Below are 23,031 nucleotides of genomic sequence, written 5' to 3'. Positions count from 1 at the left end.
GTTTATGTGCTAGGCTAAATAACATTTTAGTTACATTTCTGAGGCATTTCCTGCCATTAACCTCATCTCTAGAATACTAGTTAATATGAAGCACCTGGATTTCAGGAACACAGACCCGAAACACACACACCAAACCAAAGTGTTATGTAAATGACAGAAATGACACATTCTGGTCAATAATGGATATCCAAACTACTTTTGGTCCTATTTTACTTTTACCACTAAAATTCTGTCATTGGATGACAGTCATTCTGAGCCTACTGACAATCAAATCACAGATGAAAAAGAACTAAACTTTTCCAACAATCTGCACAGAAGTCAACCTTTAAAGAATGTTGATAGTTAGGGATTTTCTAGGTTTGGTCAAAGTGGACTTCATGGACTTCACTTTATGTGATAATTATGTCTTGAAAATTCTGTAAACTTAATTTTTAGGAAGAAAATAATATTTTGTTTGTAAGTCTCACTTAGGTCTGAATTCTAGTCTTCACACTTTTTATATGTGTGCCCCTTGGCAAGTCATTTAGAATTCCTCAGCTTCAGCTTCCTCATGTGGGAAATCAGATAAAGATCCCTACCTCATAAGACAGTTGTGAGGCCTCCAAAGATGAAATGAACCTCAGTCAAGTATACTCACTGTCCTTCCCTTTTTATCCCCTGCTATATAGGAATTCTGTTAGAATTCTAAACAAAGAAAAAAAGTTTAGCGAAATTATGCCCTTTGTTTGTCTTATTAATAAACCTGGATTTCCAGGTTTTATTCAAATTTACTAATTTGAGGTCTCAAACAGTACAGAGATCTATTAGTATATTAAACAAAGGTACAGATTAATCAAAATGCCACATACATTAAAAGCTACACTGAATCAATGGACTATCCCAACCATACAAATTAAAGAGCTATATATAAGGGAGTCAATAGCAGAAATCTGGTATTATCTTTAGATCATATAATCTAGGAAAACAGCAGATCCCATCTTCCTTTGGTCAAGGTATATATGAAGACTCAAAAATATAAAATAGGGAAATGGAAAAAGCCAGCCAACAGACAGTGGGCAAAAACTGGGACTCCTAAATTTTTATATTCACTTATGCATCTCATGTCTAAAATTTTAATCAAGTTCAAAACCAAACCAGCTAGAGGTAAAGCCAACAGCAAAGTTACGTAGGTCAATAAAGAGTTCCGATAAAACCCTGAGGCTCTGTCTCCACCTGCTTGAAGAAAAAGTGCCACTGCCATGACTAAGTAAAGAACAGGCAGCAAGCTCTGCCCTAACAGAGTCCCCACCTGGCAACCAGGATTTGTCAATCAAATTTTGAGAATTCTCTAGCTTCCCACTTTCTGTCTAATTATAGAAGTTTATGAAAACCATTCTCTCTCACATGTACACATTCTCTTTCTCTTTCCCTCTCTTTCACATACATTCTAAGTATCATTGTATTTATGATATGGCAGTAAGAGGTATGGACACACCTGATCATTTTCCCCAGGAAAGAATGGTAAATGAGAAAGAGAAGATCTACATTCTGTACATCTGCACTATTATTCTAGCAACTGTAATCCTACAATTCCTACGTTAGGTAATAGTAATACCCACTTTCCCTAAAGGAGCTTCAAGCATTTGCAATCTATAGTTAAATACACATGCTGGAACTGAACCATCCAATAAGTGCTGGGAGGTATATATCTCAAATTAGTTTCGGAGCTCCCGTTTTTTGGAAATGTCTTTAGAATCTCTGTTTTATTCAACTAAATTCCACAAATAAGGTACTTTGCTAGGCTTCAGGTATGCCTTATGGTATGTTACTATGGTGCTCACGGTACAATAGTCCCAAACAACTATTAATGACTGCTGAATGATTTAATGAATTTTCAAGATGAACCATTTAAGAAATTATTTTAAAGTCATACAAACAGTGACATAAAGGAAAGAACTATGTTTACTATAAAGCTGATAAATTTGCTCTGAAACCAGGAGTATACAACATTTTAAAAAGAACATCACTGATACAATTAGATAAACCTGTAATATGGCTTCTTTAAAGAACAATTCCAACCAGATGTATAAGTTCACTCAGTTATGCCCTTTTCGTTTTATTGATGAGGAAACGAAGGCCCAGCAAGACTGAGGAAGCACCTGTGGACACACAGCTAGTCAGTGTCATATCTCCCACAGAGCCTTAGGGGCCTCCCTTCCAGTGCAGTGCTGGAATTCAGGGGTACATACAATGCCCTGTTTTTTCCATGCAACCCTTCCAATAGCTCTCTTCCACTTGCTCCTACTAGTCTCTAACCATTTTAATTAACTCTAAAAGTGTTTTTTCTTCAGCTATTACAACAGCACTATCCTTATTAAAGGCAGCTAGCTTTTTCAGTTTTGGATTATTTGAACTATAATTTTTTTTTTCAGCTTTAGAATTATGAAATCTTTGGTGCTTTAATACTGTAAGATTCAATTAAATACCTGTGAAGCACTTACAGTGTACATAATAACACTGTACTAAATCCTACTACACAGAATCAAAAAGGAAAAAAGAAAAAAGAAACCCTAACCTTGCCTTCAAAGATACCACCAGCATGCTGAAGGTATTAGTGTATCCAGAGTGCTAGCTAGATCAAGAACTTCCTAACCTGGGCAAATCACTAAACCTGTCTTGGCCTAGATAAAGAGTAGTTCTACAAACTGTGCTTTAGAATTCCCATAAATATGTGACACTACAACTACTGACCCTAGGAAGACAGAGTCAAGCCACCGGAGTCAATCTCACTTGTCCCCATCCACACCATCCTAGTTCAACCCCAAAGTAGGTTCCCGTATTCAAAACAAAAAAAAAAAAAAAAAAAAAAAAAGGAGAAATCCATTCAGAAAACATAAGGACCACTCTTAAAATTCTGTAATAGGCCGTTACTGCTTTTAATCTGTATTTTTATCACCAATATCTATATTTGTGATGGTGAAGATATAGCCTTTTCCTATGAGACTTATACACCACATAAAACATCCTACCCACTAGAAGTACTATTGTTGCTGTGTTGTGCTTAGTTGCTCAGTTGTGTCCAACTTTTTGCGACCCCATGGACTGTAGCCCACTAGGCTCCTCTGTCCATGGGGATTTTCCAGGCAAGAATACTGGAGTGGGTTGCCATGCCCTCCTCCAGGGTATATTCCCAACCCAGGGATTGAACCCAGGTCTCCCACATATACTTAGTCCATAAAATCTTACTCAATTCTGGCTTTTCTCTTTGGGATAACCAAAGCATATCATTCTAGTTCTATAAAACCACTCTGGAAGTTTCTCTTACGGAATGTCTAAGCAATCAGTACCAATTCGTGTAATAAGAGACAGTTTTTCTCTTAATACAAACACGCAGACCTCCTGCCGCCTTTTCCCACGTTACTTTACACAAGCACAGGCACTGTCCTGTGTGCCCGCTGTTGAACGTAACAGGTGCAAAGCGGTTCTACCTCTCCTGTGCCGTACCTGAGATTCTCCCATGCCAGAGGCAACACTGCTTCCTGCCCTTTTCCTTAACAGGTCTCCGAAAACCTCTTCCTCCACTGGATTAACCTTTACTGATTGATCCCAACCCTCAATTGCCTTGCTCCATCAGTGACTTTCCTTCTTATTTGATAAACAGCATTCTTCCATAAAATAACCTAGAATTTTCTTTTGTCTTTGCCTTCCGATTACTTCACCAATTCATTATTGCACTGTGGATGATCCATGGCTTATGATACACTGTCTTTAGTTTAGTTTATGATACACTGTTTTAGTTTAGTTTAGGAAGCAGTTTTATTGAAACTATTATTGTGTTTCTAAGTATAGGTGAGGTATAAAGGATATTGCCCCGTTCCCTCTAAATGTGGTCACATGAGAAATTTCTTTCCTATGTGGTACCCAAGAAAAGTTAGCTTCTCTGATACCCTAGTAAATTTTCATCATATATAAAATGAAAAAAAATCATATCTCATCACATTTCTTTCTCCCTTGCTCTGGCTGCAAAGAAGCTTTGGGTCAAATTTACAAGGCAATTTCAGTAAGTTTAAAAATTTTAATAAATTTGAAGATCTCACTTATTCATAGTCTAGGTAATTTCATGCTGAGTTTCCATTTTATATTTTCAGTGGCTCTGATTTTAAATTTTTTTCTATTTTGCTTCTGTACAAAATATATTCCTGTAAATTGCCTCAGATTCTTCATAAGATATGGTATAAATAAATAAGATATGGCATTTCCAAATCCACTGTGTAATATCTGTGCTTAACAAAGACTTACAGAATTAAAATTTTATTTTTCTGAAAAAAAAAAAAAAAAGGAAGCAGAAGAAGGTGGTTAATTAGATTATCTGATTTCACGCCATCAGTCATTTTTCTCATTTTATTTATGTTGTATGTATTATTAATCTATGATCTAAATAGACTATTTGCCATTATCTTTATTAATAATTGAGAAGCAACCTTATTAAAGTCATAAAAACTTTTCATGAAGTACACTGGGATTTTTGGTTTTTACTTGTTTTCAGTTGGATGGTTTACTTTCTTTTTGAACACACATTTATATGATGGCTCTATAAAAGATTAAAAAATAACTGTTGAAGTAACTGTAAGTAAAGACTATGAGATAGTAAAAATGTCTACAAAGGGAAGTTATGATACAATCTCTTGAATTTGAATGGAGGTCCTGCTAGATGAGGGTCTATGTCTATGATACTATTTCTATTAATAGTTTCTATTCTTAACTGCTTTTTCCATGATAGTAGGCAACTTGCTTTCTGGATACCATTCATTCAATAAAAATTCACTCTGTATTGCTATATAGGAAACATATGGTAGTTTTAAAGTACTCTACAGAAACATGGAGTTTTTTAAACCCATGAAAGGGTATGGCAATGAGAAGCTACCATTTATTTTGTTGTACAGCACTGAAGACCCATCATCGAAAACGGAGTCGGTTCTCATCTGCAGTATTCATGTTCTGTAAAGTCACTGCAAACACTGAGCAAACAAATACTGAACCACGGGAATACAAGGGTTACTGCAAGTCTCTGCTCATGTATTCTTCAACTCATCAATACATACTCTTGTTTTATGTACATTTCTAAATAGAGACAACACTTCAGCACTATGCCTGGGAATCGTTTCTAACATCAAAACTACCAATAAAAAGCACAAAAATGTGTAGAATGTGGCACTAAATAGACTGGGAAGTCACTTGTTTATGGTATGAGAGCACATTTTATGGTTTAAGAAGGCATAGCATCACTGGAAATGTGCATATAGGGCAAATCAAAATTTTCATCACTCTGCACATGTCCAGGGTAGTACTGTTGAGTGGTGACTCTGAGGTTGCAAATAAATATCAGCAAGCAGGCTAATCTGCCAATACAGAATCTGTAAATAAAGAGGACTGACTATATGAGTGAGGACCCACTATATGAGTCACATACTTCATAGTGCAGTCTCAGATCTGACTGCCACCAAAAGAAAGAGATCTGGAAAGTCCTAATAAGTATTATTCAGCTACTATGTAAACTTAAAAGACATTGGACAAAAGTGTTTTAAGAAGTAAGATGTTCAAGGCTTTCATAAGTTGGTATTGTAAAAAATGTTACTTCCTACCTGGTATATTCTAAAAGGGATATAACGAAATCCATTTTCTTCTGCAGGATATTCCATGAGTTTCCGATTGATGGCCCAAAACTGGTCAAATCTGTCTGTAACGATAAATTATTTATTAAAGGTGTATATTATAATTTAATATCTCATATGAAGAGATGAAAACTTATTCATCACTCCTCATAGAAATTTCTGAAAGGGCATTATTTATATATTATTTCTTCTTAAACTTACCTTTCCATAACTAAACATGAAGCAAGATATAAAATTAATTTTTTCTACATTATTGCTCCTTCTTCTTCCTAGATTAGACATTTTTTCTCTTCCATTAGACATTTTTTCTCTTCCATTAGACATTTTTTCTCATAAGAGACACCCTAAACAGATTATGATTACTTAGGGTATCATGGCAAAAAACATCAGGTATTGATGAATGTCTTGATTCCCTTGATCTTATTCCTACTACCTAAACTATAAAGGCACAGCTTCCAGTGACCTAAAGTTGAATCAGAACTTATTTAAGGAAAAATGACAGACACTGCACATGTTAAACAGCAAAAACATAAAATTATAGGACAGGCTTTGAAAGAAGTTAAAGCTGACACTTGAGAAATAACTGTCAGTTGAACTTTAATCTCAGACTGATTAAACAATTCCTTTTTTAAAATGTTAGGCTTGATTTTTAAAAAACAAACTTTACTGATATATAATTCATATACTCTAAAATTCACTGTTTTGAAATATATAACTGAGTGTTTTTTAATACACTGAGTTGCTAACATGTAATTTCAGAACGTTTTCATCATTCCCAAAGAAACGCATATCCATTAATAATTATCCCCTCCCCCCATCTGCTGGAAATCACTAATCTCTATTCTACTCCAGACATTTCATATCAATGAAATCATATAACACGTGGTCTTTTGCATCTGTTTTTTGTTTTTTCTCTTACTATGTTTTCAGGGTTTAGTGATGTTGTAGCATGAATCAGAACTTCATTTTTATGACCAAATTATATTTCGTTGTATGGAGATACCACACTTTGTTTACCCATTATCAGTTTGTGGACATTTGGGTTGTTTCCACTTTCTGGCTATTATGAATAATGCTACCATGAATATTCACATAAAAGTTTTTATGTGGATGCATATTTTTAATTTTCTTATATACATTACCTAAGAATGGAATTGCCGAGTTATATAGTAAACTGTTTAAGTGCCACATGGTAACTATGTTTGGAGGAATCACCAAACTGTTTTTCAAAGAGGCCACACCATTTTGCATTTCTACCAACAACATATGAAGGTTCTGATGTGTCCACAAACTTGCCAACACATTATTGTCCATCTTCCTTATTACAGTCATTCTAGTGGATGTGAGGTGGTATCCCCTTATGGTTTTTATTTCCATTTCCCTAATTATGGGCTTTCCAGGTGGCTCAGTGGTTAAAAATCCACCTACCAATGCAGGAGATACAGGTTTGATCCCTGGGCCTGGAAGGTCCCCTAGAGAAGGAAATAGCAACCCCCTCAAGTATTCTTGCCTGGGAAATCCCATGGACAGGAGTCTGGCAGGCTACAATCCACGGGGCCCACAAAAACGTCAGACACAACTTGGTGACTAAACAACAATAAGGCCTAATTATGCTAAGTATACTTTCATTTGTTTACCAGCCATTTACATTTTGTCTTTAGAGAAATACCAAATTCTTCGTCCTCTTTTTAATTGGTTATCTTTTTGTTGCAGAATATTGTTAAGAGTTCTCTATGAATGCTGGATATAAGCCCCTTATCTGATAAATAATTTACAACTATTTTTCCCATTCTCTGTGTTGTTTTTTTAACACCTTGAACTCACCCAGAATTCTACATTAAGATATTTTTTATATATAGAAATTCATCTCAGTTAAGTCTCTGTAAAGTACATGAATACTCCAGAATTTCAGATAAGCCTGTATTAAAGCATATTCTCTACTACTAGACTCATCTCAACCAAATTTACTGGATATCTATTCATACTGCTTGAGCCATAACAGTTATACGTAAAAAAACAAAATTTAGTTGTTTCTTCTTATAGCCCTTTCCTAAATGACTGTGACAGCCTCTAGGCCTTCTCTATTCTCATTTTTAATCCCGATCTGAGGAAGGCTCATATTACAATAGAACTGGTAGCATAGGGAATTTAGAACCCAGTCAGTCCAGGGCAATTTCACAGACAACAACTAAGGTCCAGCCTGTTATGAGTTTAGGTAAGAACCAAAACCAGACTCTTGGTCTTCTGATTCAAAGCCCACAACCGTTTCAATAGTTGGAACCACAAAACTTCATCTTAATGCTAAGACTAGCTCCTTTAACCACAGTCATTTCATATATGAATCAATCATTCATTCAATATCTTTTAAAAATTATTTTTCTACTATCAAATATCAAACAAGAATGTGATAACTAAATAAAGTGATTCTTAATGCATTGCTGAAATTTTACTACTGCTTCATCATTAAATCCCATGAATGGAGGAGCCTGGTGGGCTGCAGTCCATGGGGTCGCTAAGAGTCGGACACGACAGAGCGACTTCACTTTCACTTTTCACTTTCATGCACTGGAGAAGGAAATGGCAACCCACTCCAGTGTTCTTGCCTGGAGAATCCCAGGGATGGGGGAGCCTGGTGGCTGCCATCTATGGAGTTGCACAGAGTTGGACACGACTGAAGTGACTTAGCAGCAGCAGCAGCATCATTAAATCTCTAGCACCTACTACAGTGCGTGCATAATATATGCTCTTGAATGAATAACAGAATACTAAATACATGATTTTCATTAAAAATTTCTGGATTCTAATCCTAGACCTCCAACAAAATAGCTAGATGTCTCAGTTCAGTTCAGTCGCTCAGTTGTGTCCGACTCTTTGCAACCTCATGGACTGCAACACTCCAGGCCTCCCTGTCCATCACCAACTCCCAGAGTTTACTCAAACTCATGTCCACTGAGTCCGTGATGCCATCCATCTCATCCTCTGTCATCTCCTTCTCCTCCTGCCTTCAATCTTTCCCAGCATCAGGGTCTTTTCCAATGAGTAAATTTTTCGCATTAAGTAGCCAAAGTATTGGAGTTTCAGCTTCAGCAGCAGTCCTTCCAATGAATACTCAGGACTGATCTCCTTTAGGATGGACTGGTTGGATCTCCTTGCGGTCCAAGGGACTCTCAAGAGTCCTCTCCAACACCACAGTTCAAAAGCATCAATTCTTCGGCAACTCAGCTTTCACATCCATACATGACTACTGGAAAAACCATAGCTTTGACTAGACAGACCTTTGTTGGCAAAGTAATGTCTCTGTTTTTGAATACGCTATCTAGGTTGGTCATAACTTTCCTTCCAAGGAGTAAGTGTCTTTTAATTTCATGGCTGCAATCACCATCCGCAGTGATTTTTGGAGCCCAAAAAAATAAAGTCTGCTACTGTCCCCACTGTTTCCCCATCTATTGCCATGAAGTGATGATACCAGATGCCATGATCTTAGTTTTCTGAATGTTGAGCTTTAAGCCAACTTTTTCACTCTCCTCTTTCACTTTCATCAAGAGGCTCTTCAGTTCTTTGCTTTCTGCCATTCAGGTGGTGTCATCTACATATTTGAGGTTATTTCTCCCAGTAATCTTGATTCCAGCCTTTGCTTCCTCCAGCCCAGCGTTTATCATGATGTACTCTGCATCTAAGTTAAATAAGCAGGGTGACAATATATAGCCTTGACGTACTCCTTTTCCTATTCGGAACTAGTTTATTGTTCTATGTGCAGTTCTAAGTGTTGCTTCCTGACCTACATACAGATTTCTCAGGAGGCAGGTCAGGTGGTCTGGTATTCCCATCTCTTTCAGAATTTTCCACAGTTTGTTGTGATCCACACAGTCAAAGGCTTTGGCATAGTCAATAAAGCAGAAATAGATGTTTTTCTGGAACTTTCTTGTCTTTCCAATGATTCAATGGATGTTGGCAATTTGATCTCTGGTTCCTCTGCCTTTTCTAAATCCAGCCTGAAAGTGTGGAGTCCACGGTTCACGTACTGTTGAAACCTGGCTTGGAGAATTTTGAGCATTATTTTACTAGTGTGTGAAATAAATGCAATTGTGCAGTAGTCTGAGCATTGTTTGGCATTGCCTTTCTTTGGGATTAGGATGAAAACTGACCTTTCCAGCTAGGGGACTATACCAACTGAAAACTCTGCCCTAATTCACTTACAGATGAAATAAAGAGAGTAAGACTAAATAGTTCTAATAACTTTTCTAAAAATAAAATTTTGTAATTATTTAAGACAACCTCTTTATTAAAATAAAACATTTAAGAACCACAAGCAAATCTTTATTAATGAAAGATATATACTGTTTCTAATAGAGAGGGGGAAATGAGCTAAAGGAGTGGTCCTTCAGCAGGGAAGGTTTTGCTCCCCTTGGGTTTGGGGATATTTTTGGATGTCACCAATATATTTGCGTGTTACTAACATCTAATGGGTGCTGCTAAACATACTATAATGCATAGGACAAAGCTTCCACAACCAAGAATTATCTGATTCAAAATGTCAATAGGGCTAAAGGAAGGAAAGCAAACACAAATAAGAAGTACAGAAAAACAGTAAAAAGCTTTCACATACCCATATCGCAAAAAAGTAAACTGGAAAAAGAGACATTACTATGCACATTATCAATTTACTCTCAGCTCCAAATCTGGCTTTCAATATATACACTGGCATAATGGACACAATTTCTCTGAGCATCTCTAGGTTCGAACCATGGGTCAGGAAGATCCCCTGGAGAAGGGCATGGCAACCCACGCCAGTATTCTTACCTGGAGAATTTCATGAACAGAGGAGCCTGGTGGGCTACAGCCCATGGGGTCGCAAAGAGTCAGACACGACCAAGTGATTAACAGACACACTACCGTGACAATCACATTAAGCTTTCTCAGTAGAGAACTGGAAGGACACTGCAGGAGAAAGCGGCTCCTTCTGCGTCTGCACACTGTAGTCCCCTACCCCATATCACTGCCCTGCTTTCCTCTGCAGGCCTGACTGGGTGGCTGACCTAGTTTCCCAGAGCCACCACTCCCTCTGCTTGCCTGTGCCACTTGCTGCTGGTGGCCCACACTCCAGGTTTTCCTGATTTCCCAGCAACTGCAGACCTGCTCCAGCCTGGCAAAACAGAGACTTTCTCTACGAATCCAATGTGCTGGAATATACCTTCTCTAACGATTTCGAAACCCAGCCCTGGGAAGGGGCTCCTGCTAAATGTGACCTTCCTCTTTAGCCCTAGGGTACCAGGTCTGATTTTCTTATATATCCAGTTACTCTTTTATCAGAGCTTAATAGTTCTGTATATAAAACAATCTATTCAACCCTTTGTGTGCTTTCTATCTCCTGACTGAACCTAGTCTGATACAACTATGTTTAAAAGGAATAAAGACATAATAAAGGATCTGTATTAATTTATATTAGTTTAATTGTCTTATAAAAATAATATGTTCTTACATAAGATTAGCATTTCCTTAATAACATTGAAAACATTCTAACCAAAAATAATCTAACTTTTCTAAGTCAAAGTTATTAACAGGAAAGATACAAATAGAAGAAATTAAAAGAAAATCAGTGCTGAGTTTAAGTATATAACCAAATGTCTTTCACACTGGGTTTTGTAATAGTAGGATCTCTTCTAACCCCTAGCCAATAATTAAATAAAACTGGAGTAAGGATGTACTGTTAAATTCCTACATGTTAATGAATCAAGTACATATTAATTTGTTACCAAGCAGTTACTGGTGGCTCAGAGGTTAAAGTGTCTGCCTCCAATGCGGAGACCCGGGTTTGATCCCTGGGTCAGGAAGATCCCCTGGAGAAGGAAATGGTAACCCACTCCACTATTCTTGCCTGGAGAATCCCATGGACAGAGGAACTTGGTAGGCTACAATCCACAGGGTTGAAAAGAGTCAGACATGACTGAGCAACTCCACTTCACTTCAAGTACTCTGAATACTGCAACTGAGTTATTACTGGCCATGAAAACAGAACCTACAAGTAAAAGAAGCTCAGTGGTCTTTAGCTACTCATTTTTTAAACAGTAAATTTAGGTAAATGCACATCTATTTCAATAGTTTTCAAACTAGTTCTAATTCTAAAGCAAAACAAACAACTAAGTATTGACAGAAGAAAATTAAAACTAGCAGTCACTTAGCTCATCCAAAGAAAAACAGAAAAGAAGGTAACTCACACACTTCTCGCCAGAGTTATTGCAAATATGACTGCTAAGTTGATTTCTGTATTTTAAATTTAACAATCATTTAGGATGGCTACCCAATCGACAATCACAAAATGGAAGGCCTGTGCTACAGAATGTCAATCTAATTTTTTAAAGATATTAAAAATAGAATTTCTCGGAACTCTGGTGTCAACCAATTTTTTTTTTTTCCACTCGCTGATGAATTAAGCTTTTATTTTAGTCTTGGAAATTTTAAAAAATCCAGAAAAAAAAAATTAAAACCAAGATCTTTCTAAGCAGCACAGAAATAAACTGATTAATTTGTATGCTTCGTTCCTCACAGGGAAAAACCTGCAGAAAAAGTGGCAATTTTAAAGGACGTATCTGTTTTTCCACTTAAGCTTTATTAAGAACTCAAGGCAAATAATATTTTAATATTTAAATGCCACGAATAACCTATCTATTTCCAAGATCCCATGGGAGACATGGAGGTCCTCTAAAGGACAGCACCCCAGCCTCAATTCAGCACTGTGGTATTGCTGGCTGAGACAGAACCAAAGGTAAGGGCTGAAACGGCCCCCACATGCATACCATTCCACTTTCTGCTCTTCAAGTCTTGATGTCAGAAAGAACAGATTTACAACACCCTAAATAAGTGTCAGATCTTGACGGCTCATAAAACACAGGCTTTGAGCTTTTCTTGGAAGAGAAAAGCAAATGGTTGAAAATTACTGCTGAAGGGAACTCATTTCTCAGAAAATTATGGATTTATCAACAGTATTATTCAAATCAATACTACAAGCGGCCAAACAGATGTAGTGTTTTGACCAGAGGCTTTCAAGCTTTGCAACAGAAAGCATATCCAAGTATAGATCTATTTGAATTAATTTTGTCACCTCTGTGTGTGTGTGTGTGTGTGTGTGTGTGTGTATGTGTCAGTTGCTCAGTTGTATCTGACTCTTTGTGACCCCATGGACTATAGCCCACCAGGCTCCTCTGTCCGTGGGGATTTTCCAGCCAAGAATATTGGAATGGGTTGCCATTCCATTCTCCAGCGGATTTTCCTGACCCAGGGATCAAACCCAGGTCTCCTGCATTGCCAGGTGGATTCTTTACTGTCTGAGCCACCAGAAAGCCTAGTTTCTTCACATTGTAATATAGTAAACATCTTTATGAAAAAAAATCAGAGGGCAAAAAACCCATGTGTGTTAAATGAGTGACCTGTATCCTCAAACTCATTTGTCCTCTGAGTCACATAATAATAGCACAGTCAGGCTGACCAACTGATGGCATCGCCAACTCAATGGACATGAGTTTGACCAAGCTCCAGGAGCTGATGGACAGGGAAGCATGGCAAGCTGCAGTCCACGGGGTTGCAAAGAGTCAGACACAACTGAGCGACTGAACTGAACTGACAGGCTGACTCAGGGAGGGAGCATCTATACACTGCAGCACGCCCACTGGTGCTCAGATGCCGCTCAACAGAGCCACACCCACACATTTCCAGGAGCCCTTCTGTCTGAGGCTTTAAGTTACTGAGATATATCTGGCGGGGAGCCCCTAATCAAAACAAAGAAGCCTTGAAAACTCTTCGAGGACCCCTGAAAATTCATCCTGAAGACAGAAGCAGGCTGGCCTTTGTAATGAGGCTGAGAGGAGAACCAATCCTTAAGGCCAGTCCTTAATTCTGTTCATAAACACTCATCTTGGCAGCAGGACTGTACTCTGGGCAATCTGCTGTTGGAACTAATCAAAAGAGCAATAAAATCTGAATCTGAGGAAATTTGTGACCTGGCCTATCACTGTCTCAGAATAAACTGAGAGAAGACATTTCTAGTAGTCTTCCCTTCTCCACTGGGGATATGTCCCAAGACCTCCAGTGGACACCTTAAACGGTGGAGAGCACTACGTGTCCATGAGTCCCATAGGTACTATGTTTTTTTCCTGTACCTACACACTAAGATTAATTTATAAATTAGGCACAGTAAGAGACCATCTAGCTGCCAGCATCACTAACAATTTGGGACCATCATTAAGTGAAATAGGGTTACCTGAACACAAGCACCGCAATCCCAATACCGCTGATGTGATAATGGTGATGGATACTACGAGACTCATGGGAGGGTAGAATGCATAGTGTGGATATGCTGGAACCATCCCTTACACCTCACATGCTGAAGTCAGACAGCGACACTTCACCATGCTGCTCAGGGCAGCACACAATTTAAAACTGATGAATAGTTTATTTCTGGAATTTTTCATTTAATATTTTCAGATCACGTATGCCCACAGGAAACTGAAACTGTGAAAACAAAACCATGAATAAGGAGGGACTACCATACCCCTTTGCCCTAAAAAAGAAGTGCTATTAAAAAAAAACCAATTACTGGGATTGGCTCTTGGAATAAAGATGTTGTAACTCGCAGTCTAGAAAACTGGCATCAAGGAGAGGAATCAATATATATTTTCACATTGTAATCCTCTCTATATTCACTGCGACAAATTTTACCTAAATCACTATCATCTCTCATCTGAACCATTGTGACAGCCTCCTAACTGGTCTCCGCTCTTCTACTTGCATCCCCCAAACAGATCCAGAATGCACTTCTCATACAAATCAAATCATGTCATGAATGAATAAACTTCCAAATATTTTTCTAAGGGACCATAAGGAATAATGCTTTGTAATATACTTCAACAATATGATTATTGGAAGCTAAGTACCAGAATTGTCATTAAAAAGAAAAAATCCATTGCATCTCCTTACTGGCTATGAACGGGGCAGACTGCATCCCACTCAGAACTGCATGCAGGCAACCAACACGTTGCTGCAGATGAAATACTTCCTGCCCAGGAAGTGTGTTTCTTTCAGCCAGCTCCCACCCCCTAGGAATGCAACGGTTTCTGCATCTCTCTGAGACCTCACTGTCTACCAATCTGCTTACTGACTAAAGCCCCAAATCATGCTACTTTTCTGTCTCCGGAAAGCACCAAGCTTCTTCCCATGTCACAGTTAGAGGCTAGGAATCCTCACTTTTCTGATCTTCACAGAGCTGCTTCTTTCTCACCATTCAAGTCTCAGTGGAAGTGTCACCTCCTCAGGGAAGACTTTCCTTATAATTAATTCTAGCTAAAGTATTTTTTTATTTTCTTCTAAACATGTCTCTGTCCCCCAACTAAAATGTAACTTCTATGAGGGCAAGGCCTTTGTCTTCAGCCCTAGAAAATTCCTGGCACAACGGGCATGCTCAGTGAATGTTTGCTAAATGATTAAACAACCAAATACATGACTGACTTTGATAATGTGGAGCAACAAAAAGGAGGCATCGCCAAGTGCGGCAGAGCACAATGGGAAAGCAGACGCTGTGGAGCCACACCGCCTGGGTCTGTTTTCTGGCTCTGCCACTTAATAGCTAGGCAGGTTGAATCATACACCATGACCAAGTGGGCTTTATCCCAGGGATGCAAGGATTCTTCAATATCTGCAAATCAATCAATGTAATTCACCACATTAACAAATTGAAAAATAAAAACCATATGATTATCTCAATAGATGCAGAGAAGGCCTTTGACAAAATTCAACATCCATTTATGATAAAAACTCTCCAGAAAGCAGGAATAGAAGGAACATACCTCAACATAATAAAAGCTATCTATGACAAACCCACAGCAAACATTATCCTCAATGGTGAAAAATTGAAAGCATTTTCCCTAAAGTCAGGAACAAGACAAGGGTGTCCACTTTCACCGCTACTATTCAACATAGTTCTGGAAGTTTTGGCCACAGCAATCAGAGCAGAAAAAGAAATAAAAGGAATCCAAATTGGAAAAGAAGAAGTAAAACTCTCACTGTTTGCAGATGACATGATCCTCTACATGGAAAACCCTAAAGACTCCACCAGAAAATTACTAGAGCTAATCAATGAATATAATAAAGTTGCAGGATATAAAATCAACACACAGAAATCCCTTGCATTCCTATACACGAATAATGAGAAAGTAGAAAAAGAAATTAAGGAAACAATTCCATTCACCATTGCAACGAAAAGAATAAAATACTTAGGAATAGATCTACCTAAAGAAACTAAAGACCTATATATAGAAAACTATAAAACACTGATGAAAGAAATCAAAGAGGACACTAATAGATGGAGAAATATACCATGTTCATGGATCGGAAGAATCAATATAGTGAAAATGAGTATACTACCCAAAGCAATTTACAAATTCAATGCAATCCCTATCAAGCTACCAGCCACATTTTTCACAGAACTAGAACAAATAATTTCAAGATTTGTATGGAAATACAAAAAACCTCGAATAGCCAAAGCAATCTTGAGAAAGAAGAATGGAACTGGAGGAATCAACTTGCCTGACTTCAGGCTCTACTACAAAGCCACAGTCATCAAGACAGTATGGTACTGGCCCAAAGACAGACATATAGATCAATGGAACAAAATAGAAAGCCCAGAGATAAATCCACACACATATGGACACCTTATCTTTGACAAAGGAGGCAAGAATATACAATGGAGTAAAGACAATCTCTTTAACAAGTGGTGCTGGGAAAACTGGTCAACCACTTGTAAAAGAATGAAACTAGATCACTTTCTAACACCGCACACAAAAATAAACTCAAAATGGATTAAAGATCTAAATGTAAGATCAGAAACTATAAAACTCCTAGAGGAGAACATAGGCAAAACACTCTCAGACATAAATCACAGCAGGATCCTCTATGATCCACCTCCCAGAATTCTGGAAATAAAAGCAAAAATAAACAAATGGGATCTAATTAAAATTAAAAGCTTCTGCACAACAAAGGAAAATATAAGCAAGGTGAAAAGACAGCCTTCTGAATGGGAGAAAATAATAGCAAATGAAGCAACTGACAAACAACTAATCTCAAAAATATACAAGCAACTTATGCAGCTCAATTCCAGAAAAATAAACAACCCAATCAAAAAATGGGCCAAAGAACTAAATAGACATTTCTCCAAAGAAGACATACGGATGGCTAACAAACACATGAAAAGATGCTCAACATCACTCATTATTAGAGAAATGCAAATCAAAACCACAATGAGGTACCACTTCACACCAGTCAGAATGGCTGCGATCCAAAAATCTGCAAGCAATAAATGCTGGAGAGGGTGTGGAGAAAAGGGAACCCTTCTACACTGTTGGTGGGAATGCAAACTAGTACAGCCACTATGGAGAACAGTGTGGAGATTCCTTAAAAAATTGCAAATGGAACTACCGTTATGACCCTGCAATCCCACTGCTGGGCATACACACCAAGGAAACCAGAATTGAAAGAGACACATGTACCCCAATGTTCATCGCAGCACTGTTTATAATAGCCAGGACATGGAAACAACCTAGATGTCCATCAGCAGATGAATGGATAAGAAAGCTGTGGTACATATACACAATGGAGTATTACTCAGCCGTTAAAAAGAATTCACTTGAATCAGTTCTGATGAGATGGATGAAACTGGAGCCAATTATACAGAGTGAAGTAAGCCAGAAAGAAAAACACCAATACAGTATACTAACACATATATATGGAATTTAGGAAGATGGCAATGACGACCCTGTATGCAAGACAGGAAAAAAGACACAGATGTGTATAACGGACTTTTGGACTCAGAGGGAGAGGGAGAGGGTGGGATGATTTGGGAGAATGGCATTCTAACATGTATACTATCATGTAAGAATTGAATCGCCAGTCTATATCTGATGCAGGATACAGCATGCTTGGGGCTGGTGCATGGGGATGACCCAGAGAGATGTTATGGGGAGGGGAGGTGGGAGGGGGGTTCATGTTTGGGAACGCATGTAAGAATTAAAGATTTTAAAATTTAAAAAATACTTATAAAAACAAAACAAAACAAAAAAAATAGCTAGGCAAGTTGAGAACACTTTAAAACTTGTGTACCAATTTCTTCATTTGTAAAATCAAGATATTATTAATAGTATTTGTAGAGTCACTGGAAGGAATAACGAGTTCATATGTACCAAATACTGAGAACGGTACTTGGCACAAAGTCAGTGCTACGTTAAGCATTTTGTCTCTTAGGCTTCTCAACAAGAGAAGACACCAAGCCCCTATACATAGATTCAGTAACAAGGTAAGTGAAGGGTCAAAACCAGTATGAAAAAGTGGTTCTGCCAAAACCCCATCATCACAAGATTGCTGGAGTGTTCAGTCTGGCTCACAACCAGGGAGTCTGCAACATTCACATGAAATTCTATGTGAATGTTGCCTCTGTAAGTTATGCAACTGAGGGCCTTTGTTAGCCACAGTGGGAAGAGTAAGAGCCATAATGCAACCCAGCTGTAACCCTCTACAACACTGGATTCCTTTTATAGCCCCTTCACTCCCTCCAACCCTTTCAACTACCCTGTAAGGCCCTATCTTCTCACTCCATGAGAACAACTTAATTGCCATTTACCTGCCATCAATTTCCAATGCATCAATCTCCAGTCATATCAAGAAACAGTGGCGGGAGCAGGACAGGTGGTCCAAGAACATCTGAGTGGTCCTCCAGTCTTGGCAGGCTGGAATGAATTCCACCTCTGCTAACTTTACCATCTAATAACCATTCCTTCTCAATCCCTCTCTCTCCTAATAAGTCTTAAAATATTAGGGGAGAGGAGATAAGCATGATGAAAAAAAAAAGGTTTCTTGTTAACCTAGGTAGACAAGAGGCTCATAGTTATATACTCTATAGCACAGGTCTATAAATGGAACCAGTCCAAACTAGTTACTGTATAAATGGTTTAAGAAATACTGCTGGAAACTTAGAAAAAAAAAACTAATCTTACTAAGTATTGAAAAAGTCAGAGTTGTAAATTTTAATTTCAACATCATCAATCAGTAAACCATAACTGCAAGTTACATCATCTTTAATGTGTTCCAAGAAGCAATCCCAGTAACAGACTATTTTTAACAGACATAATTCAATTACTGTATTCTAACCAATTAAGAAACATTTACTTCAAATTTATTTTCAAACAGGGCCAATAACAACATAAAAAGGATTCAAAATTCAAAAATTTCATATGTAAAAAAAAAAACAACTTATTCTATGTGCTCAAGTTAGAAATTAAAAAAGGGAAGAATGATCTTCAATTATATTCAAGTCTTCACTAACTCTAAAAGACAATTTTTAAAGTAGCTTGTTTTCCAAAAAGAGATTTACAGAGCTATAGCAGAGTGGTAGGCCAAGACTAATTAATGAAATGTACACCTGCATGAATCACCTATAGACTGTTAAACAGATTACCTTTCAAAATGACTATAAAATAAGAAAGTACTTTTTCTCTCAGGCTGAATCACAGTTTATCACTTTCCCAAATTGAGACAGCCAGAAACAACTTTAACTTGTTACCAAGCCCATTTTCACTTCATCAGAGCACTCCAAAATCGTAAGACAAAAATAAAAATCTATTTTGATTTTTGAAAGACCAACAGAGTAAAGATACTCCATTATACTCACTATATCTTTGTAATGTTTATTATGCAGGATATTCTCTTTATTCTAACACAAATTCCTCATGCTTCTGATAAGAAACTGTAAATGAGAAAATTTTATTAATAATTACTCATAGACAAATAAGGAAAGATTAAAAAGGTGGGGGGGGGGCACGAGTGGTCACTGGGGATGCAATATACAATGCAACACCTCTCATTTTTAGCGGCCTACCTGAATCACTCGAGGAGCTTTTGAAAAAATACTAACACCAAGGTCTCACTCCAGATTCCCTGGAACTGTACTTACTGTAAACTCCCAGATGATTCTAATATGCAGCCAGAGTTAACAGCCTCCAGATGTAATAGGAAAACTTTTGGATTGAAAGATCTAGGATCAAATCCTGGTCCCATTTCTTACTAGCTGTGTAAGCTCATCTTCTCATTTTAAAAGTTGATCGTGTTTATCTAATTCTTGTGAAGAATCACTAAGAATGCTTGGAACATCACAGGAATTCAGTAAATGTAATATAATTCCAGGTAAATTCTGTTCTATTTCAAATCCATTACATCTGTCCAAGACAGCGACATGAAAAGTATCTTTTTAAAAGAAGTCCCGGGACTTCCCTGGTGGTATAGTGGATAAGAATCCGCCCCTCAATGCAGGAGACATGAGAAGATTCCACACACGGTGAGGCAACTAAGCCCACGGGCCACAACTATTGAGCCTGTGCACTCTAGGGCCCCCAACTACTGAGCCTGTGTGCGGCAATTACTGAAGCCCACACGCCTAGAGCCCACACTCTGCCACAGGAAAAGCCACCGCAGTAAGAAACCCTCAAAGAACACCAGAACTAAAGAATGCCCGAAAAGCAAGGAAGATCCGCTGCAAAAAATAGTAGTTAAAAAAGAAAAGAAAAAAAAAAAAGCCCCCAGTTTGCAAGGAGTTCATATTATGAATCTCTAGTTTAACTCTAGGCAAGAAAAAGAAAAGGAAAACACTGATAGAAGTAACAGTGTACCCAATCAAGTTTTTACTTTGTCAGATGTGTGTTGAGTGAAATCTACCAAACATTTATTTACTCCTATTATGTACCTAATTGAGTACTGGGAGATGTAGAGAATAAAAACAAAAAATAAAACAAGTACACAGAATCTTCCCTTTACTTAATATGTAGGGGGGAAGTCACTGACATACATAAAGTTATCACAATTTCTAATAGGTCTGACTGTCTGACTGGTCCTTTATCAGATATTAGTACTGCTTGACGGAGAAGGCGATGGCACCTCAATCCAGTACTCTTGCCTGGAAAATCCCATGGATGGAGGAGCCTGGTAGGCTGTAGTCCATGGGGTCGCGAAGGGCCGGACATGACTAAGCGACTTCAGTTTCACTTTTCACTTTCATGCATTGGAGAAGGAAATGGCAACCCACTCCAGTGTTCTTGCCTGGAGACTCCCAGGGATGCGGGAGCCTGGTGGACTGCCATCTATGGGGTCGCACAGAGTCGGACACGACTGAAGCAACCTAGCAGCAGCAGCAGCAGCAGCAGTAGTGCTTGATGGTTCAAGTCCCCCCTACCCTCTTCTTTTGTAATTTAGATGACCAAGTGAGAGATGCTTAAGTAAGAAGCATATCAGAAGTTAGGCTGATGAAAGAAGTGGAAAATAACTCAAGTGATGCTAGAATGAAAAATCAGGGGTTCTTATTATAGCAGAACCTCAGAGATCATATTAATAACACATCTGAACAGAATTTAACTGTTCTTTTAAAACCCTAAATGAATTTTATGCTTTCAAAGCAACTTACTGAGGGAAACTGGGGCTCAAAGCAGGTAAATAAATGGCTTGAGGTCACTGGGCCAGCAGACTCAGGGATGCTACCATATCACAAAAATTTCAGTTACATTTCTATAAATAAAAACACTACTTGTTTGTTAAAACTCCAGGTTGAGTCAATTCAATGACACATGATTAACAGGAATCTGAGAAACTATTAATGAATAGAAAGTTCATATTATCAAAAACTCCTGAGTCCTATACTTCAAAATTCATGGGTAGTGCCAGGTATAATAGTTAGCCAGATTTCATCTTTGATAGTTACATATTACGAACTGAACTTAGCAGCAGCTGCTACAGAAATAAATATTTAATATTTACTTCAACATGTACGAGGGGCTTTCCTCATAGCTCAGCTGGTAAAGAATCCGCCTGCAATGCAGGAGACTCCAGTTCGATTCCTGGGTCAGGAAGATCTGCTAGAGAAGGGATAGACTACCTACTCCAGTATTCTTGGGTTTCCCTTGTAGCTCAATTGGTAAAGAATCTGCCTGCAATGTGGGAGACCTGGGTTCAATCCCTGGGTTGGGAAGATTCCCTGGGAGAAGGGAAAGGCTGCCCGCTGCAGTATTCCTGGCCTGGCGAATTCCATGGACTGTATAGTCCATGGGGTCTCAGAGAGTCAGATGTAACTTTCACTTTCACTCAACATCTACATTAAGGCATTATTTTTCAATGAGAACGAGGAAAAAAATGCAACAGGATAAAATTGAAAGCATCACTCAATTAGGAACTACCTCTTAAAAGCAGACAAGGACAATAATGAGTAAAACTGGAAAATTCAAGCATGGTTTAAGTTTCATCTACTAGGATTATTCAGGTGGCATTTACTACAAAGTTTATTTATTATAACTACTCATTCAATGTCAAAACAAAGTTGATTTATAAAATTATACACATACCTCAAAAAATAGTGCCCGCTCAATATTTTATAAACTACTTTATTACTTTTTATAGTGAATTTATTTTAGACTAAATACTATTATTTTAAATGTATTAAATAGCTTTTAGTAATAAGTGATATATACAATGTATTCTAAAAGCTCATCAAGATGTCTAAGAATTTCAGTAGAAACAAGAATAAAGTTATTAATGTTTGAAATGATTCTATGAGTGTTTCTCAACTCATTCATTTACAGTTCAAATATCTGAATCCCACAGAGTATTATTCTCAGAGAAATATAATATCTTGAAACAAATGATTAAAATTTTAGGGGAAAGCTTCTGTATGTAAAGTCTTTCTCCTTTGCTCAAGGAGCCTATGCAAATTGCTCCTGTCTCTCTCTCCTTTCCAGGTATTAGATCTCCACTAAAGGTCTTTTCTCCCTTGCTCTTCCTACCCTATAGTCTGAGTGAATAAGTAGCAATGTTTTCTTCTTGCAAAAATGTTTTCACAGGGTTTGAAAAAACCCACATAAAAATAATTTCACCTTAAGGTAAGTGAAAAGTGTAGGTTAATATACTTGTAGGAAAAAAAATATGAATTTATTAACAAAAACAAGAAGCTAGTTTAAGGAAAAAAGGCATATATCGTGTAGTTTAGTTCTGAGTGTGACTTATAGTAATTTGAAATAAAGTGAAATCTTTCTAGTTAAATCCTTTATGGCAATTAACTCCAATTAAAAATAGCATTTGGGATACTTTATTCATACTCCTCTACTGAGAAAGAGAGAAATAAGCTAGATGTAGAAAAGCCAGGGAATCAAAGATAGTATGGATCATAAAAGGACCCTGTGGGAAGAAATGCTTCTTAAATAGAAAGCCATTTTGAACTTCCCTGGAGTGGGAAGATCCCCTGGAAAAGGGAAAGGCTACCTACTCCAGTACTCTGGCCTAGAGAATTCTACAGACTGTATGAGAC

The 23,031-nt window shown here is 37.8% G+C and overlaps 1 protein-coding gene across 20 annotated transcripts in view; it reads right to left on the bottom strand.

Moving 5' to 3' along the window:
• ATG5 (autophagy related 5) overlaps positions 1–23,031 on the bottom strand; it is a 179,489-nt gene that overhangs the window by 69,112 nt on the left and 87,346 nt on the right. For 18 of the 20 annotated variants that reach the window (XR_003590118.3, XM_042253358.2, XM_060419537.1 and 15 more), the window contains one exon: positions 5,622–5,716. Coding sequence is in view for 19 of the 20 variants with exons in the window: in XM_042253358.2 (XP_042109292.1) it covers positions 5,622–5,716 (95 nt within the window). In the remaining variant the exon portion in view is untranslated. Of the gene's footprint in view, positions 1–5,621; positions 5,717–6,231; positions 9,687–23,031 lie in introns of those variants that run through there. The other 2 variants (XM_060419534.1, XM_060419535.1) reach the window with 1 other exon arrangement.

Source organism: Ovis aries, chromosome 8 (assembly GCF_016772045.2).
Source record: "Ovis aries strain OAR_USU_Benz2616 breed Rambouillet chromosome 8, ARS-UI_Ramb_v3.0, whole genome shotgun sequence".
NCBI classification, from domain to species: domain Eukaryota; kingdom Metazoa; phylum Chordata; class Mammalia; order Artiodactyla; family Bovidae; genus Ovis; species Ovis aries.
This window is presented reverse-complemented; position numbering and strand designations above follow the sequence as displayed.